Source organism: Dipteris shenzhenensis, chromosome 30 (assembly GCF_047967505.1).
Source record: "Dipteris shenzhenensis isolate YYH24624 ecotype China chromosome 30, Dip_SZ_1.0, whole genome shotgun sequence".
Lineage (NCBI taxonomy): Eukaryota > Viridiplantae > Streptophyta > Polypodiopsida > Gleicheniales > Dipteridaceae > Dipteris > Dipteris shenzhenensis.
The window spans coordinates 48,627,679-48,651,827 of NC_141625.1; the positions used below are offsets into that span (position 1 = coordinate 48,627,679).

Below are 24,149 nucleotides of genomic sequence, written 5' to 3' on the forward strand. Positions count from 1 at the left end.
TCTCCCCCCCCCTCCCCCCCCTAAATTTCATAAGATGCAAATGAAAATGTACTAGCACGATGATTTGCTCCAAAAAAAGATAGCCAAAGACAACATTGGAAGTTTGATTGACCTACATTGTATCAAGCATGTATATCATGTGCTCCTCTTACTTCCTGTGTCCAATTCATAGCGTACAATGTCCTTCCTATTTCGAGAAACTGTAGTGTTATTGTGCCAGAACAATGCCACTGTAGTGATGACTTCCTCAATGAGGCAATCTCTCCTTTTCTTACAATTACTTGATGCCCACAGACTTCTCACATCAGGCTGCATCACTCCCACTCGATGGCCAATCATTGGAATCATGTTGGTCATTCTAATGGACAACATCTTCCACATTTGCACACAATTTGTTTTAAGAGGCATTTATCGTCGGATTACTCATCGTCAAATAAATGCCTCTTATAGTAGATCACTTTAGTAAGCAAGCTTATTTCATCCCATGCAAGAAGACTTTAACAGCTCAGCAAGCTGCACATTTATTCATCAAGCATATCTTTGTTCATCATGGCTTGCCAAAGATTATAGTGTCTGATCAAGATTCGAAGTTTTGTAGTAATTTTTGGACTGCATTATTTCATAATCTAGGCACTAAGTTGGATTTCTCATCAGCTTTTCATCCAAAATCGAATGGGGACAAACTGAAGTTACAAATAGTATTATTTTGGTTATGATAAGAGCTTATGCGGGAAGTCAACCAACGACTTGGGACCAATACATTCATCTCTCACCAAACTAACTACAGTAACTAACAAACTAGCCAAGCTTCCTCTCTCTCTTCCTTCCCCCCCCCCCCTCTCTCTCTCTCTCTCTCTCTCTCTCTCTCTCTCTCTCAATTTTGCTCGCAACCCCCCCCTTTCTCTCCCTATCTCTCTCTCTAAATTTTGCTCTTAACCCCCCCCCTCCCTTGACTTTTCCTTTCCCGTTTACCTTACCTAGCCATTTTAAAGGCCTCCTCCCACACTTCTTCTCACACTTGCTCCAACTCACTCCTACATCCCCGCTTCTCATGGCCATTGACACTTATGTTGTCCTATTCCCGCTATCCTATGGCCATCTACACAATCTGTTGTCCCGTCCTTGCTATCCCATGGCCAGTCATCTACCTTGCAGAGTCTTACAGCCAATAGACGTAGCTCGTCTTCTTCCCATATGCCTATGCCTTCTGCTTTGGGCCCTGATCCTTTATCTCCCCTTTCTACCTTTTTGACTGTACCTGCAATATGAACTCACAGGTCCTTGTATTCCTTAGTCTTCCATTAATCCCCCCCCCCCTTTCCTTCATTTATTGTCTTCATGTGCTCCCCCCTACCTTTCTTCTCAATTTATACATATTTTTCTATTTCTCTTCCTCCCCCCCCCCCCCTCCCTCTTTACTTATCTTTGTCTTTTTTTCCCTACCCCCCTTTTCTATTTACTTATCCTTTTAACAATGGTTTTTTCTTTTTGCTCCTTAGCCTTATTATTTTTCAATTTCTCCCTCCATTTTCTCTATAATCCGAACTTATCTGTCTATTTATTTATGTTCCTAATCTATCTATCTCCCTTAACCCCCCCACCCACTATCAATTTAGGCCTTAATTCTAACTCTTTCCAATTTTCTCCCCCCCTCCTTTTGTACTGCCTTCAAAATTTCACCTCTTGCTTATTGTCTTTCTCCCCCCCCCTTCTTTTTTTATTGTTTATCTGCTCTCTACTTTTTTCTCCCCCTTTGCTTACAAAAATTTCCTCCTTTCTTAACCCCTTCAAACCACCCCTATTTCAGTAAATTCCTTTCTCCCCCCATCACTTATTTCAATTTGTATCAACCCCCCAAACCCCCCTTTTTTCACTACAAAGCTGCATTATTTTTTCTTCTTTAGATTGATCATGCTAACATTACTATGTATTAAACCACCTCCTTTTTTTTAAAACAAAGGTTCATTATCTTCACTACTTAAGCTTGATAAGTGTATGGTTGAAGCATCGATTTTTATTGTGACTCCAATAACAAGGGAGGGGTGCTGATGACACCTGTCTTCCCAACCAAAGTTAAAACTGGTTCTCACTATTTTGCTTGTTGGATGGTGGTAGGTATGCAGAATCCCGTCTTCAATAAAAGTGATGCTTGCTATGACTTATCAAAGCGCAACCTTTTGAACAATTGTGCATTCTACAATTTTTTTTAAAAAAATGCCCACCTCTCATTGACCTTTTGACAAAACATTAGCGTTCAATATTTTTCATTAATGACAATTGCTCTCTCTTTTGAGCTACATTGTTTTCATTTCACTATGGAAAGGGGTCTTGTTGAGTCTAAAACACACATATAAGGTTTCCCCTGTAACTTTGGATGGTTGCACATAGTACATTTAAGTCATTGAAATGGCATGTCGATATGGCCCTTGCCCCTAAAGGGGACCCCTCAAGGGCCATATCATCAATTGCATTTTCTGAAAGTTTAATTGTATTTTTCTAGATGGATCTCCATGTAACCACAACGTGGGGTCGTTGGAGTTATTTTAGCACTATTTTGGTCATAAACCAATGAAATTTTAGTCCTTCTTTCTTGGTATTTTAGTCCTTGATGCAGTAAATATAAATGATGGCAAAACTACAATTTATCAAGTGAAAATTGAGCAAAAGAGATTACAATGTACATTTACATCCAATAACAGGTTATATGGATCTTACATTTATAAAAGCTCGGCAATTGCTGAGAGCCTTAAATAAAAGATTATAGGTAGCGTCCATAACCATTCAAATACAAATATAAAAGTTAACAACATTGCATACTGAGAGCATCAAATTGAACAAAAAGAGATTACATAAATGCCTTAGAGACCAAAACATTACAGCCAGTGAGCCCAAATATCATTGAGCTTGCCCAAAAGATTACATCCAGCCATTTCTAAGAGCCTCGTCTGAGCAAGAGGGAATTTGTACAACTCACTTTTCCGCCAGTCTAGCTTGTTGCATTAACTCAGATTATGGCCCCCCAGCAAGTTGAGAGTACTATGCTCTGAAAATATTGAGGCCTTTGTTGACATCTAGGGGGAACCCATATAGCACAACCATAAAGAGGCCCTCTGGGAGCATGTTATCTAAGGTGATGACATTCAGACATGTGGGGAGTTGCCTATGGGAACAAAGGGTCTCCACTAGTGCTCGCATTTCCACTCCACATGAGTGCAATGCAATCACCTTCTATGAGAAGGCAGATATTATTGGGATCACAGAGCAGTGAGGGGGGGACCACAACTAGGCATGCTGAAGATGAGTTGGGTGAGCAGATGCAGTGATGAGAGTTGGAGGAGGGAGCGTGGAGCAAAGTAGAGCAGGGGCGGAAAAGAGCTAGAGGAGGGGTGTGGAGCAAAGTAGCAGAGCATGGGAAGATCAAAGTAACGTAGTAAAATGCCAAATGCCACGGATCTTATATATATTATAAAGTTTGAGCCACCACGGTGGCTGAAGCCTAGGGTTCCATCCATATTAATTGCAGGCCATCACAGTGGAATCCCCTAGATGGGTTGGTAATCATGAAGAAGATGCCATGTGGTGCCACTCCGGTGGTTGGTAATTAACTACTAACTATGCGAGCCTGGTGACTGGTAATTTTTACTGCACTCGTAGTGATCATGCATGCTTAAGCGCAGTGGTGAGTGGTGGCACGGTGGAATCATAGAGCCACGATAGACATGGCTGATGATGCACCACCATCGAGCACTAATTCCCACAAAATTTAATCATGAAGCCTAATCACCTCTAATCCCTCATTACCATAATTTAATGCACTTGTAGTAATCATGCATGCAAGCCCAATGGTGGTAACTGGAAGCTAAGTAATTGCAGGCCACTGTGGTGGCTGGTAATTAACTGACATCCCGATGGATCTTAGCCGCCACCACAGACGTGGCTGGGAATCTTAGATGCCACCACCTCTAATCATTCATTACCATGCAAGTCAGTACTGCTGCCTTGAATTATTCAAAATCCAGGCCAACCACTATGGTGGCTCTCACCTTGACAGTAGTCGGCTGGCTACAACCACCGTGGTGGCTCTCACCTTGATAGTGTATTCAAGCTACAAACTGCTATTCCATTCCCTTAATCGTTTCCTCTTATATACCTCTTGAATGTTCGTTCTCCCTTGCAATCTCAAGCCTCCACTATTCCATTTCCTTCACTACTTCATCTTCTATTCCTCTCGACCATTTCTTTCTTCCTTGCACTCTTCCTGCAACTTCTATCCCCTCTCATAATGGACCCTGCACAGTCCGAGAGCTCCTCACACAATCTTTCCTCCCCCTCTGCAGCGTAGTCCCTCCTCCCCTAATCTTGAAATCGTGACATATGGGAGCTCCTCTCTTGTTATTCAAAAGCCCAATTTGGATGCTCTCCAAAACTTCACCAATGGTGTAGGAGGTGAACATGAAGGAGGGGCAACTAGTCTGTCAAGGTCAGAAGGTTACCATCAATGAAAGCGTGATTGAAAAGGCTCTAGGAATTTTTGGAGGTAGTACGCAAGCACACTTTTTTGAGAAGTAGTGGAAGAGACAAGATATTCTAGATGTATACCCCAATGCTCAGATTAGTAAAGATGGTGGAGTCAAGATTTTGAGCTTGCCAATAGACCTCCAAGATGTACAGAATAAGACCATTCACTTCTTTCCTAATACGAGAGGAACCTACAAGTTTTGGCAGGTTCAAAAGCAGCAATAGAGCAACTGAAAGGATGCGATGTATCTTTCACAAGGGTGATCTCCAAGAGCGTGTTAACCAACCTGAAGAATTGCATGGATGGCAAATCCCAATTGTCATCTCAGTCCACTGGAGTTGCAATGCACCTGATGGCATCTATCCTCAAAGGGGTTTTTGAGCAATACGAGAAGCAAATGTCTCAGAAGGTGACTTTTCTACAAGAGAAAGCCACCGATGCCGCAAAGGCAAAGCAACTTGAGAAAAGTCTCAGGGAAGGTGAGAGGAGGCACAAGAGCAAGATAAGGCCACTACAAAATTGGTCAATATGGAAAGGCATAGAAGAGAAGAAGCAAAGAAGCACATGAAGGAGCTTCGAGATAGGCTCGAAGAAGTGAGAAATGACAGGGATATGGCAGACAAGGAGCTAGAAAAGATGCGAAAGGACCTTGAAGATTAGAGAGCTGAAAAGGAGGGTCTTTACAAACGGCTCTGCAACATGTAGAACGCATTGAACATTGAAAAAGACTAGATGATGGAGGAGCTGAAAAGGGAGAATGTAGAAACCAAAAAGGTGATGCAGGAACTACGAGAGAGCTTCAAGGCCAGGAAGGATGGGGCAAAGAGCAACCGAGGTGAAGAAGACAACGAGACAGCTCCCCAGGCTAGGAAGGATGCAAAGAGCAGCCATGCTAGAGCAAGTTCTAGCCACCATGGTGGAGCAAGTTGTAGCCACCGCAGTGGAGCAATTTGTAGTAGCCACAGTGAGGGTTATTTTTTTGAAACACTGTTCGAAGTCCAAAGAGCAAGCTATAATACCCTGCAAGAAGATCATGATAGATGTTTGCACAAGCTTGCTGTGGATTTTGATAGTTATGAAAAGCAGTCCATCATCCTGCGAGATTCCCAAACTAGAGTGGAAGCTTTGGAAACCGCCCATGGAGATGTTTTTCAGGAATTTATGAAAGTTCAATAGATGCTAAGGGATTCAGGTGAAGTTGTTGCACAGAGTGAGCAAAAAGTGGAGGAGATGAAGGAGAACATCCGTAGCCTTAGGATGAGGGAGGAAGGAATCAAGAAGCAACTTCGTTATGTATAGAGCAAGAATGTGGTATTGATGGCCACAATAGTTAAATCGGATGCCTATCCTGCTATGCACCAGGGTCTGAAATGTATGGTCTACCATACCCCCATCATAGATGACTATTGTATCCGATGGCTTGCATGCTACCACCCTATGGACGTTTTTTGCTTTGGAGTGTGGGTGCATACAAAATTGCTATGTAGAGAATGTCATTTGCCATTGCCCAGGTCATGGACAGATCAAATGTGCCTACCTACTACAGCTATCTATGATGAGAAAGTAGATGCTATAGCTCAATTTGCCATTTGGGAAAAAGATCTTAAAGACAAGGAGCTCGAATTGAAGAAGGCCAAGGCCAAACCTAACTGCGAGGAAAGGAGCCTAAAGGGAGGAACCAGCCCCCTTCAAGAAAGGAGCAAGAAGGGCTGAGCCTGCAATCAAGAAGCTCAAATCAAGCCATTAGGCTAGTTTAGGCACCACTGTCCTGCGTTGTATCTAGCATGTGTATGATGTGCTCCTCAAACACCTTTCGTCCCATCTGCTTCTTATAGATGTCCTTTTTATTTGGAGAAACTCTCATATTTTCATGCCAAAATGCCGTCACTATAGCAATGACTTCCGCACTTAGGCTGTCTCTCCTTTTCTTGCGTTCTGTTGAAGCCCACAGACTTCTTGGATCGGGATGATCATGCATTGCTTTTGCTCTACGTTCAACCGCTAGAGCCACATTGGTCCTTCATATTGACGACATCTTCGACATTGTGTGCCCAAGCCATTTCTCCTTTGTTTCAGGGGACACCAACATAGCTAATGTTGCTCTCTCTTTGTAGCTAGTTGATCTAAGCTGTGCATCCCTGTCACTTTCTGTAGGCCATTTTTCAGGTTAGAGAGCATCGCCTCTTGGGCATGCATCTCCCGAGGTGTTGGTAGGGTTGTTATTCTATGAACTTTAGAGTGCAGGGCTTAAGCTTATGAAGACTTGAGACTGGTAATCACCTGAATGGCTTGATGTTGTTGCCTTGAATGCTCCCACTAATCGTGACACCACGGCTCATGTTCTTCGCTCCGATGGCAATGATTGAATGCGTGCATCTGCAGCTACTTCTTGTTGTTGCTCTGCAAGGAGTCTTCTTTGTTCTCATTGTTTCTCCCTTCGTAGATGTTGCAAAAGTGTCTTTCGATACTATGCCAATACTTATGAGCCATATAGCAAGTAAGTGCATGGAAAAAGAAACAATTCAAAATTGTAAATAGTGTTGGATTTATTAAAATATCTTTGCACATGCACAAATTGCACTTTTCCAACTTCTTCCATTTTAGGGTGAATCTAGATACCAATACCAATAACTATCAATGTTTTAAAACCACCATGCACTAGTCCTAATAGTTTGGATTCTACATTTTCAATATGTTTCAACAAATCAAAGGAAAGTTATGGAGCGTGCCCTCAAATGGGTATGCATCATTTTAGCACAACATTGGAGGCCCATTAACCCATGCACAATGATCTCATTTAGGTGTGTCCTTGGGTTGAGGAGAAGCTCATGTAGTGTACTTTAGAGTGATTACTTGGTTGCATGTATGTATAGAACAAAATTTTGATGTTTTTGAATAAATTACTATATCCTATAGTATTTAGGATGCATGCTTCACATGCAACATAGCACTTATAATGCTTTAACGGTCTCGTTTGAAATCCTTATTCCATAATTTTTTGCTCTCATGTTTAAGTTTGGAATGTGTACGACAACTTGAAGGCAAAGTTTACCGAATTCCATTGAGAAATGCATAAGTTATGGGTCATGCAAGATACCCATGTACAGAAAAGTCCTTGAAAAAAATGGCTACACCCAAGCAAACAATGACCCATGATGCTGATGCTGATTCTGACTTTGATAATGATTTTATTACTAATGATCGCTGGAATGATCTACCTCTGCCTTTGCCTCTCCCTCTGCTTCTATATGAAGCTGTGAATGCTTGATCATTGCAATGACCTTTGCATGCATGAGTGGCCCGAGTCCTGAGTTCTTCACTAAGTAAAACTCACTGAAGTTCTTCTAGTGTCGTAATTTGCCGTTGGATGGAAATAGTCTAGGCTACATTCTCATATCCCTCTCCTAGTCCATTTAGGATGACTTGAACAATTTCTGCTAGATTCATGGTCCCTCCTACTAGTTTCGAGTTGATTGTTTTAATCCTGAGGACGTAAGCATGACCGGTTTCACTGCAATTGCAAAAACTCTTGTTTATTTGGTTTCTTAGTGTGAGAATTCTAGAAGTGTTCTTGGACTCGTAGAGAGCTGCAAACATATCCCATGCTTCTTTCGATGTCTTGACGATGTTGAGTTGTCCTAGCATGACATCTTGCACAGTCTTCTTAATCAGATGATATGCATACTTGTATTTCTTGTCCCATTCTTCCTGTGCTCGGGCAATGGCAAAATCTGCTATAGGTGCAAAAATTGTTGGTGTAGCTAGAGATCTCGCTGCTGGTGCTGCAACAATAGGTGGAGTAGAGCTATTGCTGGCTGGATCATCCAATGGTCTAGGTGTAGATCCATTGATGTACTCCCATTTGTTTTGAAGTACAAGAATGATCTCCATTCGGTATTTCCATGTGCCATAATTGGAGTTGTCTAGCTTAGCAGATGCCTCCAGATTGAGCTTGCTAGTCATAGACATGGTGCAATAAATGTACTCAAAGTGTCTGTGAAATCGCTGTCTGAATCAACTGCAAAATACTGACTATATCAACTGAAATATAATCTGTCAGTGAAGATAGAACTATAATATATAATCTGATCTATTACAACGCTTGTGGCAAATGATGCCATGAATAGCCAAGAGTCTTTACAAGACTTAAAATGATGTGCACAATGCCGAAAAATAGCCAAATAGGCTTTACAATGATGGCATGTGTGTGTGAAATCAAATTATGTGCTATCTGCCCACCGATCTATTGATCAATATCTCTGAACACTCTGAAGTCTGCTCACTGAACTATGAAATGTTAGGTTTCAAGTAATGTGATGATGTGAAATCACATGTGAGCGCTAGGACTGATTTGAAAATGTAGAATATATACAAACCCTTTTAGGGTTAGGGTTAGGGCATCTAACCCTTTCCTTTATGGCACTCTATATGTGTTAGTGCTATGCACATGTAATCACATGATGTTGAGCATGGTTTCTCAGGAGAGAATCCCTCAATATATGTTTTGATCATGGTCTTATTTATTAAAAAATAAGCAATACATATATATGTGAATCAACTGCAAAATACTGACTATATCAACTGAAATGTGATCTGTCGGTGAAGATAGAACTGTAATATATAATCCGATCTATTACAACGCCTGTGGCAAATGATGCCACGAATAGCCAAGAGGCTTTACAAGACTTGAAATGATGTGCACAATGCCGAAAAATAGCCAAATAGGCTTTACAATGATGGCATGTGTGTGTGAAATCAAATTATGTGCTATCTGCCCACCGATCTATTGATCAATATCTCTAAACACTCTAAAGTCTGCTCACTGAACTCTGAAATGTTAGGTTTCAAGTAATGTGATGATGTGAAACCACATGTGAGCGCTAGGACTGATTTGAAAATGTAGAATATATACAAACCCTTTTAGGGTTACGGTTAGGGCATCTAACCCTTTCCTTTATAGCATTCTATATGTGTTAGTGCTATGCACATGTAATCACATGATGTTGAGCGTGGTTTCTCAGGAGAGAATCCCTCAATATATGTTTTGATCATGGTCTTATTTATTAAAAAATAAGCAATACATATTTTGTTGTTATTTGTGCCCCCATTAATGAAATAATTGAAGACAAATCATGATTCCACTAGTTGACCAAGATCAAATATGATTTGAGATTGACATTTTGTGTAGCAATTTTTATCAATATTGACATTTTGATATACAATTATTATTGAGATTGAAATATGTGATAATAGGAAATTTAGGTGGGGCAATGATGTAGTTTTATTGGTTTGGAAAAGATTTAATGTGAGGAAGTAGGATTGTGAGTGTTTGAACATTCTTTATCCCCTTATTAGATATCATATTTGCTTGAGTACAAGTGGCAATTCATCTAACCTACATTGAGTGATTTCGGTGGAGGCATCCATAATTAGCATGCATGCCCCACTCAAGGTGAAGTTTGTTGTGTTATTGTGAAGGATATAATAGTGTCTCACTATTGCATTGCAATCACAATGAAAATGTTTTTTTCTCAAAAAGCACAAGTAAACGGCGTTGACAAAGAGCTTAAGGAATGATTACATCAAGAATAATTACAACATAATACATTAAGTACTCTATCCTTTTAGAGTCAAATATATGTTTATATACGTCATCAAAGTCTATAGAAGTGACTAGCAAATATACTTAAGGTTAATGCACTTGAATGGACATTGTTTGTAATAAAGTGATTAATATATGTCCATGTGGGTGGGATTTTAGAGTTGGGATGTGTTACTGCTAAGAGTACGAAAGTAGAATATATTGTTATGCATGCTTCTCTATTCTTTCATTTATCCAACATGTTATTTTTAAAAGAATAAATGATTCATGATGGGGCTTCTAGATGATTCCTGTCCTCTAGCCATCGTACTAAGGTAAAACTCTTCAACTTTAAAGTAGCAATGGCAAAATCAATTAGTAAAATTTAACCATTTTCTCAAGTCCTTCCAATGGGCATTTAAAATTGCTATATCTCATTTATTTAGATACTTATTTATCATGTGATTCTTATATTAATGAGTTTTTTGTCATTGTCCTTGTTGTACGTCTAAGGTAATCTCTTTAAAACTTTAACTAGACTTGCAAACCTTAGCATGCATGTCTCCTTCTAAAGGTGGGTATTTAAAGTTGCTATAATCTCATCAATTTAGATATTTCTAACATGTGATTCTAATATTAATTAATGTTCCTTTTCCTTTAAAAGTACTTATGAACTTTAGTCTACCTAGCTTTTTAAGTAGTTGTGTGCTTTCCTTCGTGTGCTTGCCTTGTTTTTCAAGAAAGTGCATTCTTTTATTCCCATTAGAAGTTGTATTCATTTAAGAAAGCGCATTCTTTAATTCGCTTGCAAAAGAAAGGATTATGTAAAATAATAAAGATTTGTACTAGAAAGTTAAATGGAAATATTTTGTCATTCTTTTTGTTCTTGGTGACCGCGCAATGTGTTTTATTGGTTAGAGTGCAATGTTCATTGTGATTCCACTTCTTACAAGCCATAGGTGAGTGACTTGTTATGCCTTCCTTCCAACTTAGATGCCACTTTCATCCTTTCGCCTTAGGGACATACTTGAGCATGTGCGGCAGTCTTCCTTAATCCATTTAAGAGCTTGGCAAATTGACCGACCAAGCTACCATGTTGTTTATGCAACAATATTTTAAGATGGGAGGGAAATTTCAGAAGGCCTCTAGAAGTAAAGAATTTGGGTGCCACTAATGATGGGAGCATGTACTCAAATGCTTTTTCTATTTCCCACATTCTTTTTTGTTGTAGCGTGATCTTGATGCCCACCAAGCATTGTCGTTCCCTTGCAATGGGTCATTTTCGCACTCATGCACCTTGACCCTTCTGACCATGAGATGTGCTACTCCAGCTTAGCCCCCCAAAGGGATGATGAGCCTAGACCTCCCTTGAAGAACTACTATGAGCTCAACCACGTGAGCTAGCAAGGTGGCCTCCTAAAACAATGGTGCATTGGTATAATGTGGGAAACTGCAACAAGTGATCATGAGCAAGAAGGGTATATTGATAAAGAAAACATGGTATCGTAGAGAGATGTGCAAGTGAGGCATATGGGTGAGAGGGAGAACCGTACAAATGTGCAATTTTAGAAATTCCTTTACCAAAAAAGAAGCAACATAGAAATAATTGTAAAATATGTGAAAAGATGTGCTTATTAAATAGGAAAAGCCACATGAGGAGGCTTGCTCTTCCATGAAGCTTTTAGCCATAGCCATGCAAGCCATGTGGAGAGCACTCGTCTTCTTCCTCTTCCTTGTACTGCTCTTTGCAGCTTCCTCACATGCCTCCTCTTATGTTCATCTTCACTGGAATGTAAGTATACGATCGCCCCTTCCAATTCCACTTCTGTTCATCTTCTCTGGAATATAAGTATATGATCTACCCCTTCCTCACGTGCCTCCTCTTGTGTTCATCTTCACTGGAATGTAAGTATATGATCTGCCCTTCAACTTTTCCTTTAAATTTCCCACAAATCTCGCAAGGTCTTCCTGTCTTCCCTATTCTCACTACCCAGCCAAAATGTTGTCGCCAATGTTGCCAATTAGCTCCAAGGCTCTCTTGTTTGTTCCTCAGTTAGCTACTTTTGTTGATTTGCTTCCTCTGTCTGTCGTCTGTTCCCCTCTGTATAATTACCTTTCTCCACAGAGATCACTGCAATTCTGTGCTTGTTGCCTCAGCTTTTTGGTGCCTGCAGGTCGAATACGCCAACGTCACTCGACTCTGCGAGACCAGATCCATCGTTACTGTCAACGGCCATTTCCCTGGCCCAACCTTGTATTGCAACGAAGGAGACACCGTTATTATCAATATCACCAACTTGGTTCCTGCCAACATCACCATTCACTGGTGGGTATCGTTCTATCTTGCTTCTCTTCGATTGCTTCTTCACCTTGCATTGCTTCTTCGACTTTGACTTCAAGTACTTGACATCTATGTTTTCACGGATGCATGATTTGTCAATGGCATTATGCATTCGTGCAGGCATGGAATCCGGCAGCTGCTCTCTGCTTGGGCCGATGGTCCTGCCTACATCACTCAATGTCCGATTCAAACCGGAAACTCTTATGTCCACAAGTTCCAAGTGATTGATCAGAGAGGAACGCTCTTCTGGCACGCACACATTAGTTGGCTGCGAGCTACAGTTCATGGAGCCATTGTCATCACCCAGAAGCCGACTATCAACAGGCCCTTCACAGCACCCACTGCGGAACTACCGCCCATCATTTTAGGTGCGCTGCTGCAAGCGTTTCAGGGTTCCTCTACATTTTGAAATCAGAATATCAGACACCGGCCGTAGCACCACACTGTTGACACTTATTTCTGTCTCGACTCGAACGGTTTTTCTTTACATTTTCGTGTCCCGGGAGCTTCAGGAAGATCTACTGTGCAATATTCGCTTTTCTTTCTTTATTTGAAGGTTACTTTGGGGATGCTGACGAATATCGGTAGTGGACCTGTAGTGGGGGTACTTACACTTTAGTAGCATTTGCACTGGAAACGATCTGCCTCAGATACTTCCATAAAATCTCTTGCTCCGGAGACGAACAATATCTCAATCAACGCATATGCCCCTGAGACGGTATTTAACCAAGAGGATTTTGCAGGAGAATGGTGGAACGCCGATGTAGGAGCTGTGATTGAAGAAGCATTGTTGACGGGTAGAGGCTACAATCACTCTGATGCTCGGACAATCAACGGACAGCCTGGTTATCAGAACCTTTGTTCGGACGATGGTAAGAACTACGGTGATCTTGTCCCGTGCATATCAGATTTTGATCTCGGATGCGAGAAAATATAAGTTTTTCGCTTCCTGCATACGCATCAAGGATCCACAGGGTTACTAATGAGGAATTTGATGATCAGACATGTCGATCTTCAACGTCACACAGAACAACACCTATCTGTTACGTATCATCAATGCGGCGCTCAACGTCCAGTTCTACTTTTCTGTCGCCCAACACTCCCTCACAGTAGTGGAGGCAGACGCCGAGTATACCGAGCCGTTAATCAGCGACGTGATAGTTCTTGCACCAGGGCAAACGATGTCTGTTCTGATCACAGCAAATCAGTCCATCGGCAATTACTTCATGACGGCTACTACGTTTTCACCGGCAAATGATACTCTAATCGCCTATCTGTCTACGCCCACAAACGCCATCCTCAGTTACGACGGAGCTAGTGCTTTAAATGTCGATGAAATGGAGATGCCAACGTTTCCTGTGTATGACGACAAGGAGTTCGTCCTAAATTTTACCCAGAGTCTGAAGGGCCAATACGAGCGTAAGGGATATTTCTACTACGATATCCCTCAGAGTATAGACGAAGAACTGTTTTACACTCTCAGCTACGCCCTTCAGACTTTCAATGGCACTGGCACAACCTTAAAGACAAGCATCAACAATGTGACATTCAGCGAACCAAGCATCTCTCTGCTTGAGGTAAAGTAGATTACGTTTATGTGCGGTGTTGATGGTTCTTTAATAATATTATCTACCAATTCTCAGTTCGAGCTCCCACCTTGATATTCGCTGTATTTTTGTAGAAAGAATTCCCCAAATCCCCATCACCTAAAGTTTTGGTTCAGCTTGCAGCAGTGAAAAGCGCCCACTTTTGAGGAATATTACCCCACCGCGTTGTTCAATGATGTGGTTCTAACAAAGCTTGTCTGTCCAAATCAATTTGTGAAGCTTTTTCTGTTGCGCTTGCCAGACTTTCAACTAACAAAAGATGCCATACTCAACCTGATCTGCTTGTGTTCGCAGGCTTATTACAAAAACATTTCTGGAGTTTATGAAACTGATTTCCCAGATAACCCACCTTACACTTTCGACTATACTGCCGATGCGTCTGAAATCCCCACGTCGATATTGGGTACCAAAGTCAAAGTGCTCGATTTCAATGTCAACGTGCAATTGGTGTTACAAGATACAGCTGCCTTTGCATTCGAGAGTCACCCGATCCACTTACATGGACAAAACTTTTACATCGTTGGAAGTGGGTTTGGCAACTACAATTCCAGTTCCGACCCTGCAAATTTCAATCTAAAAAATCCGCCCTCAAGGAATACGGTTGCCGTGCCATCTGGGGGATGGGCAGCTGTACGTTTTCGCACAACAAATCCAGGTGATACCATCATCGCACCTTTGCTGTGGCTTGAATTTCATGCGCGTTACCCGATAACACATGCCCATACGTGAAAAAGTACGATAATTAAGATCATGCACAGATCTATTTAGTACAGCAAAAATGTCCCATAATAAGTTTAGATGCTAGAGAATTGAAGTTTGTTCATGCTGCAGGGGTTTGGTACATGCATTGTCATATAGAGGCACACACTTCTTGGGGCATGTCAATGGCGTTCATAGTCAAGAATGGAAATGGGACAAACGAGACATTACCGCCACCTCCAAGCGATTTTCCTCCTTGTTAAAGTGCAACCCTTTGCTTCGCAGTGCTGTTCAACGTTATTTGTAACGTTTAATAGGCGTGGCTAATGCATCGTGGCTAATGCATCCCATGGTGGAGACTTTTATTTTAAAAATAATATAGAGATCATATGAAGAAGGATTTTTCTTGGACAGAAACACCTTTATAAATGAAATCTTTATATTTAAGAAAACTCACCGCACTTGTCACCTAGACCTCTTATCAAGGGGCACACTGCCTAGGTTCCATACACACACACAGTTTTGACCACCAAGCTAGGACATCGATCCCTTGCATCTTTTTTAGAACACACTTGAACTCTATTACTCCCCCCTCCTTTCTCCTCCTAACTTGAGCACGTGTTATTATATCCAACAACTTAAACATTAGCATGGGGTTTGGCCTTGAAAGGGACTCTACATTAATCACCCCTGTGGATAATTTGCAAATTTTTTTGAAACTTAGTGGAATTGAGATGCTTAACGTTAAGGGATAATCCAATATCTCGGAAGGAGCCCATAAGCCTTTGGTCTAAAAGCCTTTGGTCTAACATGCTTCGTGAACGCACCTTTTTTCTTTAAACCATAAAAAGTTTTGTTCACATTGCTTATGACAGGTTCATGTTGAGATCTCTTTCATGAAGCTTAACAAGGCACACCAACTCATCCAACTCACCCACCCTTATTCTAATGAATTTGTAAGATGGGTGTAAGATGTTGAAGCAGTGATTGTTTTACTTACACAATGGAATGATGAATTTCTCATAATGTGAATGTCAATCACATTTTTTCTACTTGGCATTGCACATAAGCTAAAAACATGAAGACTCTTTTTGAGTGAGAAGGAAAATATTCACAAGACAAATACATTAAAGTCCTTGGTCATAAAGTAATAATCTTAGCCCCTAAAAGGCTATAATTGCAAAAAGATCAAGTTAGATTCCATGGGCTTGTTTAGTTGTTACAAGATCCCAGTAGTCAACATCATTCTCAAAGTTGCAAAGTTTGGTAGCCTCTTAAATGTTGAAAATCTAGCATCACCATGATAGTATATTCCATGGGATTCTTTAGTCCTCAAAAGTTCCCATGTTGAGCAATCAACATCATTTTAATAATGTAAATGCAATATCCTCTAAAATGTTGAGCAATTAGCATCAATTTTCCTCTTAAGAACTATGGCAAAACAAGCTCAATTTCCCATGGATGAAAATGGTGAGCATTTATAGCCTTTTTACAAGCTCTTTAAGGATTTATTAGGTCCCATGTAATGGGGGTAGAAGTCATTATTGGTGCATTGATGTGAATTGCAAGATGTGTTAGGTGCTATTGGATGGTTTTAAAACAAACCTATTCTATTGTAACACGTTGACTTGCAAGGTTGTAGGATCATTTGATTACCATCAAAGTGTGTTTCATTTTAAAAGAAGCCCATCAATTCCAAGATGTGAACCCACAAACACTAATTTGATGGTAGTGAAATGTTGTAGTGGTCACATAATCTCAAAAGATTGCACAACCATTCCGGATGATACCAAAGTGCATTGTATTAAAGAACACCATCGGTTCCTAGACATAGACATATTTGTAAAAGTAGATAAGAGTGTTATCAAATGGTAGTGGAGCTGTGGACACACTAGTATATTGATTTCTTTGATAGTAATATGAATACCAGATACATACTAATAAATAATCAAAATAAGAGATGCATATGTTTGGAAAATGTAAGCTTTAACAACAATTTCCATACACTGTGACATCTATTATTTCGAAGCTCACATTGCTAAAAGATTACCTCCATTGAACAATCCCTATCAATTAAGAGAATATATTTTAAACTATATCCAAACTTTAGGACAATATTTTAAAAACACGTACTTTTTAAAATTTCATATTGTATTTTGCTTCAAGAATGGTCCTTGAGGAGAATTCCTATGTCTAACTTGTTAAGCCTCAATTAAGCTAAGCATGCCATTTAAAGGACTCTCATGGAAAGAAAAGAAGTTCTCAATGGTGTTTTACATGTTTAGTTTTGGGAAGAATTCTTACTTGTTTTGCATGAATAGCACACTAAGAAATATTTGAGCGACTATTCGAAGCATCAAGCCTATTCCTTGAAATTGTAAAAAATCTCTTTGATTTAAGATAATTATTTGATAAAAAATTGGCTGGCTTTTAATTTGTTTTGATTTACTTTAAAGCCACTATTATTGAATGTCATCTTTGTCTTTTGGTGTTAGCTTCAATTTTGGTAGGTCCTTTAAAGAACATTCTATCATCCAATATGATTGAGCGTCACATAGGAAAAGTCTGACTATCACATGTGCTCAACAAAATGATATTTTTAGATCATGCTTTTATCAAAAATATATTTACATAGGGGTATCTTTAAAAACTTTTTAAAAAGCTATAAGTTTGTATCAAAAGAATGTGTCTTTTAATCATACAATGTTGATAGACAAGGGATTTTTAAAAAAAAGTCCTTCATGATGAACACACATGATATAAAGGATTTACATATAGTGACTCCCTTGAGCCAATAGGAACCTCCAAATGTGCCATATATGTTTCATGAATCATAATGGTTGAAATACAAAATTTCTTAAGACCTGTATGAAAAACACATATTATGTTTCTTACATTTAAAGATTTGTTGAAGAGTGAGCTTTATTTTTTGAGAAAAGGAAGAATAGTTTTAAAAATCAATAATATAAAGATAGAATATTGTTTCTCAATTGATAAAAAATCAACAAACCATAAGAGTCATGAGATTTCCACCAAACTTTTGAAGTCAATGCTTCAATTAAAAAAGAAGTTTAAAATCACAAGTTAGAGAGTAATTGCTACCAAAAGTTTTAAGGCCAATCTCAAATTAGAAAAGGATCTAGAAATCATGAGTGCACAAGTTACTAAAAGTAAAAGGAAATCATGAGGGGATTGATTTGAGAAACATGCATACATTTAAGAATTGGACATGAGAGAAGCATTTGTTTGAGGGTAGATATGAATAATTTTCTTCTTAAAGAAAGCTCATTTTTTATTTTGGCAATTTATCTCAAGTTTTCTTTTTCTCCCTCTTCTAGCTATGTTTGGTAATAATAAGAAGGGATGGTACCATTTTCATGTCCTTGAACTCTTCTTTAAAGCACTTTTTGGCAATTTTATTTTCAATTATAGACACATGCACAAGATGCATAATTACATATCATGTTATACATAATTTTATTGCTCTTGAAGAGGAGAATCTAAATGGATAAATTATGGCAAATTGGATCTCATTTGGATAAGATTTATTAGTAGCATAATTTTAGCACTTTTTCAAGATTTCTTAAAAAAGTGTACCACCTAATCTTGATTTCACCAATTATGCATGATATAGATGGTTCCTTCTTCTCTATAGTTTTCAATGTCACTTCACCTGCTTTCTCCACCAACCTTTTTTTTGGAGAGAATATGGTCTCCATCAATAGAACTTGCCCTTTGGTAGTGTTAATTGGATTGTGTTGGGTTGGTCTCGATCGGTTGGGTTGGGTTCAGTTGGGTTGGCCTTCTTGCCCAGATTGTTTTGGGTTGGCCTCACTCAAATTTCCTTGGTCTAGATTGGATTCACTCAAACTGAGTTGGCCCTATCAGCAGGTTGGCTTGGATAAGTGGATCTGGTCTGCTTAGTTTGGATTTAAATTGCCTTGGAAAGTTAGAATAAGAATTAATTAGAATATCTAAAACAGTATCTTAGAGTGATCCTTTTAGGATCTCTAAGCATGATTTGGTCTAACAAGATTAAAGAAGACCACCATCACGACAAAGAAGGGTCCCTATCAAGCCATGCTCATCCCAACCATGAAATTATTGCGATCCTATAACACTTTAGAGAACACAGAAATCATTAAGGACTCAAGTCACAAGTGCGACTACTGGACTGATGATAGGCCAAGTAGGGTAGTGTGTCAATTGCCTTGCAATTCTTGTTGCCTTCATCAATATGACATTATCATGGAATACAAGGCTTCTAGATTGGCTTGAAGTTTGAATTGATGTCCCAAGTTGGTTGTTCTTGGGCCAATACTATTGGTGATAAGCAAACTTTAGGCTGGGCAAGATCAGAGCATGGTTGAAAGGGGGGATTGGATATGCCACTTGTCACATGCATGGCTAGCTGCATGAGAGTGTGTTTAGATGCTGAGGTCTCTCCGGTGATCATGGGTTGCTAATTGGTGTAGTTTTCTCTGGAGTTGGTGCATATATTATGACCTGGAAGCCGATCATGATGAGCATGGCATCTTCTATGACAGTCTCTCTTATATCATGGCTTGATGTCTAGGTAGTTAGTGGAGTCTATTGCAATGTAACTCCAATAAGCTTGATCAAGATGAGGAGATGAGTGTTGATTTGCTGTCGATTATGGAATAAGAGTTACTTGCTTTCTTCTACATCTTCATTGTATTTCATGTGTCGATCATTTACAACTACTAACTGGTGATTGTTTCATTTGCATGCAATAGTTTTATATGATTCTTGGGCTATCAAATACATGATTGGATGTAGCCATTTTTTGTGAAGTTCAGGTAGTATATTGCATATGGGTAACTTGCTTCATTCATAACCTTTGCATTTCTCAATAGAATTTGACAAACTTGGTGTTTAAATGATTTACACATTTTGGACTTAAATGTGAGATGAAAACATTACATAGTTGGCATATTGAATGAGATCATAAAACTATTGCAAATGCTATAATGCCTATGAAGCATGCATCTTGGACTGTATAGGATATTTGAAATATTTTAAAAACATCAAATAGTTTTTCTACACATATATGGAATCAATTGCTCATTTGAAAGTGCATTGTTTAAGCTTCCTACAAAAACCAAAGGAGGAAACCAATTTAGAAAATTTGCTATGGTTTTAGGGGTGTCTAATACTATGCTGCAATTGTACACATACATATGAGAGCACACTAAATAACTTTTTTTAAATTGGTTGGAAAGGCAATTTAAAAAAATAAAATCACACCACGTTTATAGAGCTACTACAAAGGTGGTCTTAAAACTTTGATAATTATTGATATTTTTAGCTTAATTCAGTTGGTAGTTATTGGATGCATTAGAAGAAACTCAATTCGTACATGTGCAATGCTCTTTAAATAAATCCAACATAATTTGTCATTTTGCATTGGTTTCTTTTTGAGTACTAACCTAGCAATGAAACCCATAAGCATGCCAAAAGTGGTTCCATTTCTTAATCTATAGAATCAAACCTGTTAGTAAGCCATTATATTTCCTATTGCCCTTTTCTACCATTTTGGGCCTCTTTGCGCTTCTTTAGGGGGCTCGAGTTGGTGATGCATACAATAGGAGGTAGCAAAACATGACCGTTGTTTTTTTCCAAAATTTGACATCTTGCACATTTGCATTTGAAATTTCACTTCTATCGCATTGGTAAATCCCAAATAAATTACACAATGCACATTTGTGTCCTGCCTGACCCATGCACAACATTCTCATGGCATTTCATGACTTTCCCCAATCTTCTCACTTCTTTGTGAAAATTGTTCTCATTGCCATATCTATCTTGGCTTCTTTCCATCCCTACGTCTTTCCCTTTTAAGAACATTCTCCCCATTCTCTTCATGCTCCTCAGCCTCTCTTGGAATGTGTACAAGTTTTGATTCCTATCACGAAGTTCCAGATGAGTCCTTGTTTCTCCTCACAAGTTAGCTCATTTAATATAAATCATTTCTCATTTCTTGGCTTGCTTGCTTTCTTTAAGATAAGATACCCCATGATGTGATGCAACTTGTCATGGGTTGTAAGAAAACTAAGGAGAGGTTGTGAGTAAGAAAACTTGATAAACTGGGTCAAGGTATGAGGAGGTGTTTGAAGCCCATGGACACTGATGATACAATATCCAAATGGCATCGGAAGACACTTTTGCCAAAAATGTGGGGGGATAGACAAATCCAGGAAAAACACATCCTTATTGTTGAGCAGGTAGCCTCGAATGTAGCAAATGTACCCATTTAAGCAATGCCATCAAAACAAAGAAAAGAAGTTGTGGTATCTAAACTGGTAGGAGCATTTTAGGCAATAGCATTAGGTCATTTGAGAAAGGGTCATTATTTGCTCGGGTGTAGCCATTTATGGTGAGGTTTAGGGAATTTTTTGTACATATGTGTCTTGCATGACCCATAACTTATGCATTGCTCAATGGAATTCAACAAAATTTGTCTTCAAGTTGTAGTACACATTCCAAACTTGAACATGAACCAAAAAATTATGGAATAACGATTTGGAATGAGACCGTTAAAGCATTACCAGTCTGTTGCATGTGATGCATGCATCCTGAAGACTATAGGATATAGCAATTTATTCAAAAACATCAAAATTCTATTCTGAATATACATGCAGCCAAGTAATCATTCAAAAGTATGCTATGTGAGCTTCTCCTCAACCCAAGGACACACCTAAATGAGAACTTTAGGTATGGGTTAATGGGCCTCCGATGTTGCACTAAAGTGATGAACACCCATTTGAAGAAGGGGGGACTTCCCTTTTCTGAGCCTAAACCCTCGCGAGAGGTTTGAGCTTGCATTGCCAAGATAGCTTCAAAAAATAGCCACCCAAACTACTACTTCTTGGAAAAAGGGTGAAATATATGTTATTTAAAGGAAGTACTCAACCATGTGCAATGTGAGTCTTGAAGTCTTGGAGTCCTACCCAAGTCCAAGAGTCACCCTTTACTATTGTAATTATCATACACATGCATTATAATTTTTTATATACCTATAACTTATGATAAAAATAACACACACGAGAGAGAGAGAGAGAGAGAGAGAGAGAGAGAGAGAGAGAGAGAGAGAGAGAGGAATTTGGTTTAATACTATTAGGTCACAAGGGATAATAACATCGTGTTAATTTTCCATGGTTTCAGAAAGAGTCCTTGGAGACATGCAACCCTTACCACCTCTTTTGCTAGCAAAGGGGTTTACTAACCCTTGAATTCGAGCTACGGTGTGAGAGTTATCACCATTTTTAATTCTCATCACATCTCCATGAACACTTTCATTAGCGAAAGGATACTAGAAGGATGCAAAGACTTAATTTTAATTTCATGACTAGATAGAACAAAAAAATAACATACTTTTTATTTATTCAAATTTACTTTTGATTGCATGATTAGATTGAACACCAAAATTCCATCTTTTTTTCTTTTTACAGCTCATCAATTCGAGCTACGATTTGAGAGTTATGACCATTTTTTCACCATAATCACATCTCCATGGACCCTTTTGTTGGTGAAAGGGTCTTAGAAGGATGAAAAATATTATTTTTAATTCCATGGTTAGATGGAGCACAAAAATTATGTCACTTTTTCTTTTTACAACTTAGCAATTCGAGCTACAGTTTAAGAGTTATGACCCATTTTTTACATTCATCACATCTCTATGGACACTTTTGCCAGCAAAAGGGTCCTAGAAGGATGCAAAAAATTACTTTTGATCGCACGGTTAGATAAAGAAAAAAATTTAAGTCACTTTTCCTTTTTACATATCATCATTCCAAGCTATGGTTTCAAAGTTATGACCATTTTTTCACCACCATCATGTCTCCATGAAGCCTTTCGCTAGTGGTCTTTGATAATTGTTTATATTGGTGTCTAGATTCACCCTAAAATGGAATAATTTAAAAATGTGCAATTTGTGCATGTGCAAAGATCTTTTAATAAATCCAACACTATTTACAATTTTGAATTGTTTCTTTTTCCATGCACTTGTTTGCTATATGGATCATAAGCATGCCAAAGGTCATTGCATTTCATAATACATAGCATCAAACCTAATGCATGCCCTTTTGCTTGTTTGTGTTTTGCAGCATTTGAGGCCACATTGCACTTGTTTGGAATATCCAATTTTGCGGATGTGTATTGCCAGAGGGGGGAAATCGACAGCTGAAAATTTTGCTACTCCCACAAATTTTGAAATTTCACACCTCCTGCTCGTTAAATCTTGGAAGATTAAGTACCTACAACCTGCCCCTGCCCTACAACCCGCATGCACCTCTACGTGACCTTGTGCCATCTTTGGTTTGGCATTGTCATCTTTCGGGTAAGTTGTATTCTATTCTTTGCTCACCTCACAAGGTAGCTTCTCTCTATTTTGGTTTGGTATTAGTCATCTTTCATTGATTATCACCATGGCAACATGCAGCCTACCATGGCTTGCAAGAGAAGCAAACAGAGGTTACAAGACATGAAAGCTGAAAAGCTTGGTCAGGCCCCAAGGAACATATTTCCAGTCAAGGAAGAAACAACATGGTATCAAAATGGCAACAGAAGAAACTTTTATAATGTTTGCGAAGGGAGAAACATCAAGAAGAAAGAAGACTCCTTGCAAAGCAGCAACAAGAAGTAGTTTTGCAGATGTAGGCATTGGATCATTGCCATCAGAGTGAAGAACACGAGCTGTGATGTCATGATTGGTGGTAGCACTCGAGAAAGCAACATCAGGCCATTTAGGTGAATACCAGTCTTGAGTCCTCACAAGATATAGCCTGCACCCTAAAGTTTGTAGAGTGACAACCCTACCAATACCTCCGGAGATGCATGCAAAGTAGAAGAAATGCTCGATCATCCCTTTCCAAGTGAATACCAATCTCGAGTCTTCACAAGCTATAGCTTGCTACACCCTAAAGTTCATACAGTGACAACCCTACCAATACCTCAGGAGATGCATGCAGAGCATAAGAAATGCTCGATCATCCCTATCCGAGTGGTCTATGGGCTTCAACAGAATGTAAGAAAAGGAGAGACAGCCTAAGTACGGAGGTCATTGCAATAGTGATAATGTTTGGCATGAAAATACGAGAGTTTCTCGAAATAACAAGGACAACTATAGAAAGCGGATGGGATGCAAGATGTTTGATGAGCAGATCATACACATGCTTGATACAACACAAGTCAATGGTTGCCTAAACCATCCTGGTGGTTGTTTGTGATTGAGCTTTAGGATAGTTTACTTGTTTCATTTAGATTAAAGTAGCTTAAGCTGACCAAGGTAGCTTAACCAACCCTATATCTTAGGTTTGGCTTAAGTATTACCATGTGTCATGCAGAGCAAACCTTAGCAAGAGGCTTTGGATCTCTAAGGAC

The 24,149-nt window shown here is 39.2% G+C and overlaps 1 protein-coding gene across 1 annotated transcript; it reads left to right on the top strand.

Moving 5' to 3' along the window:
- The first annotated feature begins 11,780 nt into the window (after window positions 1-11,780).
- On the top strand, window positions 11,781-15,131 carry LOC147882248 (laccase-4-like). Its single transcript, XM_087401413.1, has 7 exons — window positions 11,781-11,892; window positions 12,275-12,426; window positions 12,562-12,809; window positions 13,185-13,313; window positions 13,444-14,018; window positions 14,343-14,703; window positions 14,880-15,131. Exons 1-7 carry the CDS (start codon window positions 11,794-11,796, stop codon window positions 15,008-15,010), a joined length of 1,695 nt encoding a protein of 564 aa, XP_087257539.1. The 5' UTR covers window positions 11,781-11,793; the 3' UTR covers window positions 15,011-15,131.
- The last annotated feature ends 9,018 nt before the right edge of the window (window positions 15,132-24,149 follow it).

Excerpts from the sequence above, each read along its gene's own strand:
- LOC147882248 (XM_087401413.1), top strand. The coding sequence starts at position 11,794 with ATGCAAGCCATGTGGAGAGCACTCGTCTTCTTCCTCTTCCTTGTACTG. Across the intron at positions 12,810-13,184 it reads ACTACCGCCCATCATTTTAG|GAGAATGGTGGAACGCCGAT; the intron begins GTGCGCTGCTGC and ends AGGATTTTGCAG. Across the intron at positions 14,019-14,342 it reads CAAGCATCTCTCTGCTTGAG|GCTTATTACAAAAACATTTC; the intron begins GTAAAGTAGATT and ends TTGTGTTCGCAG.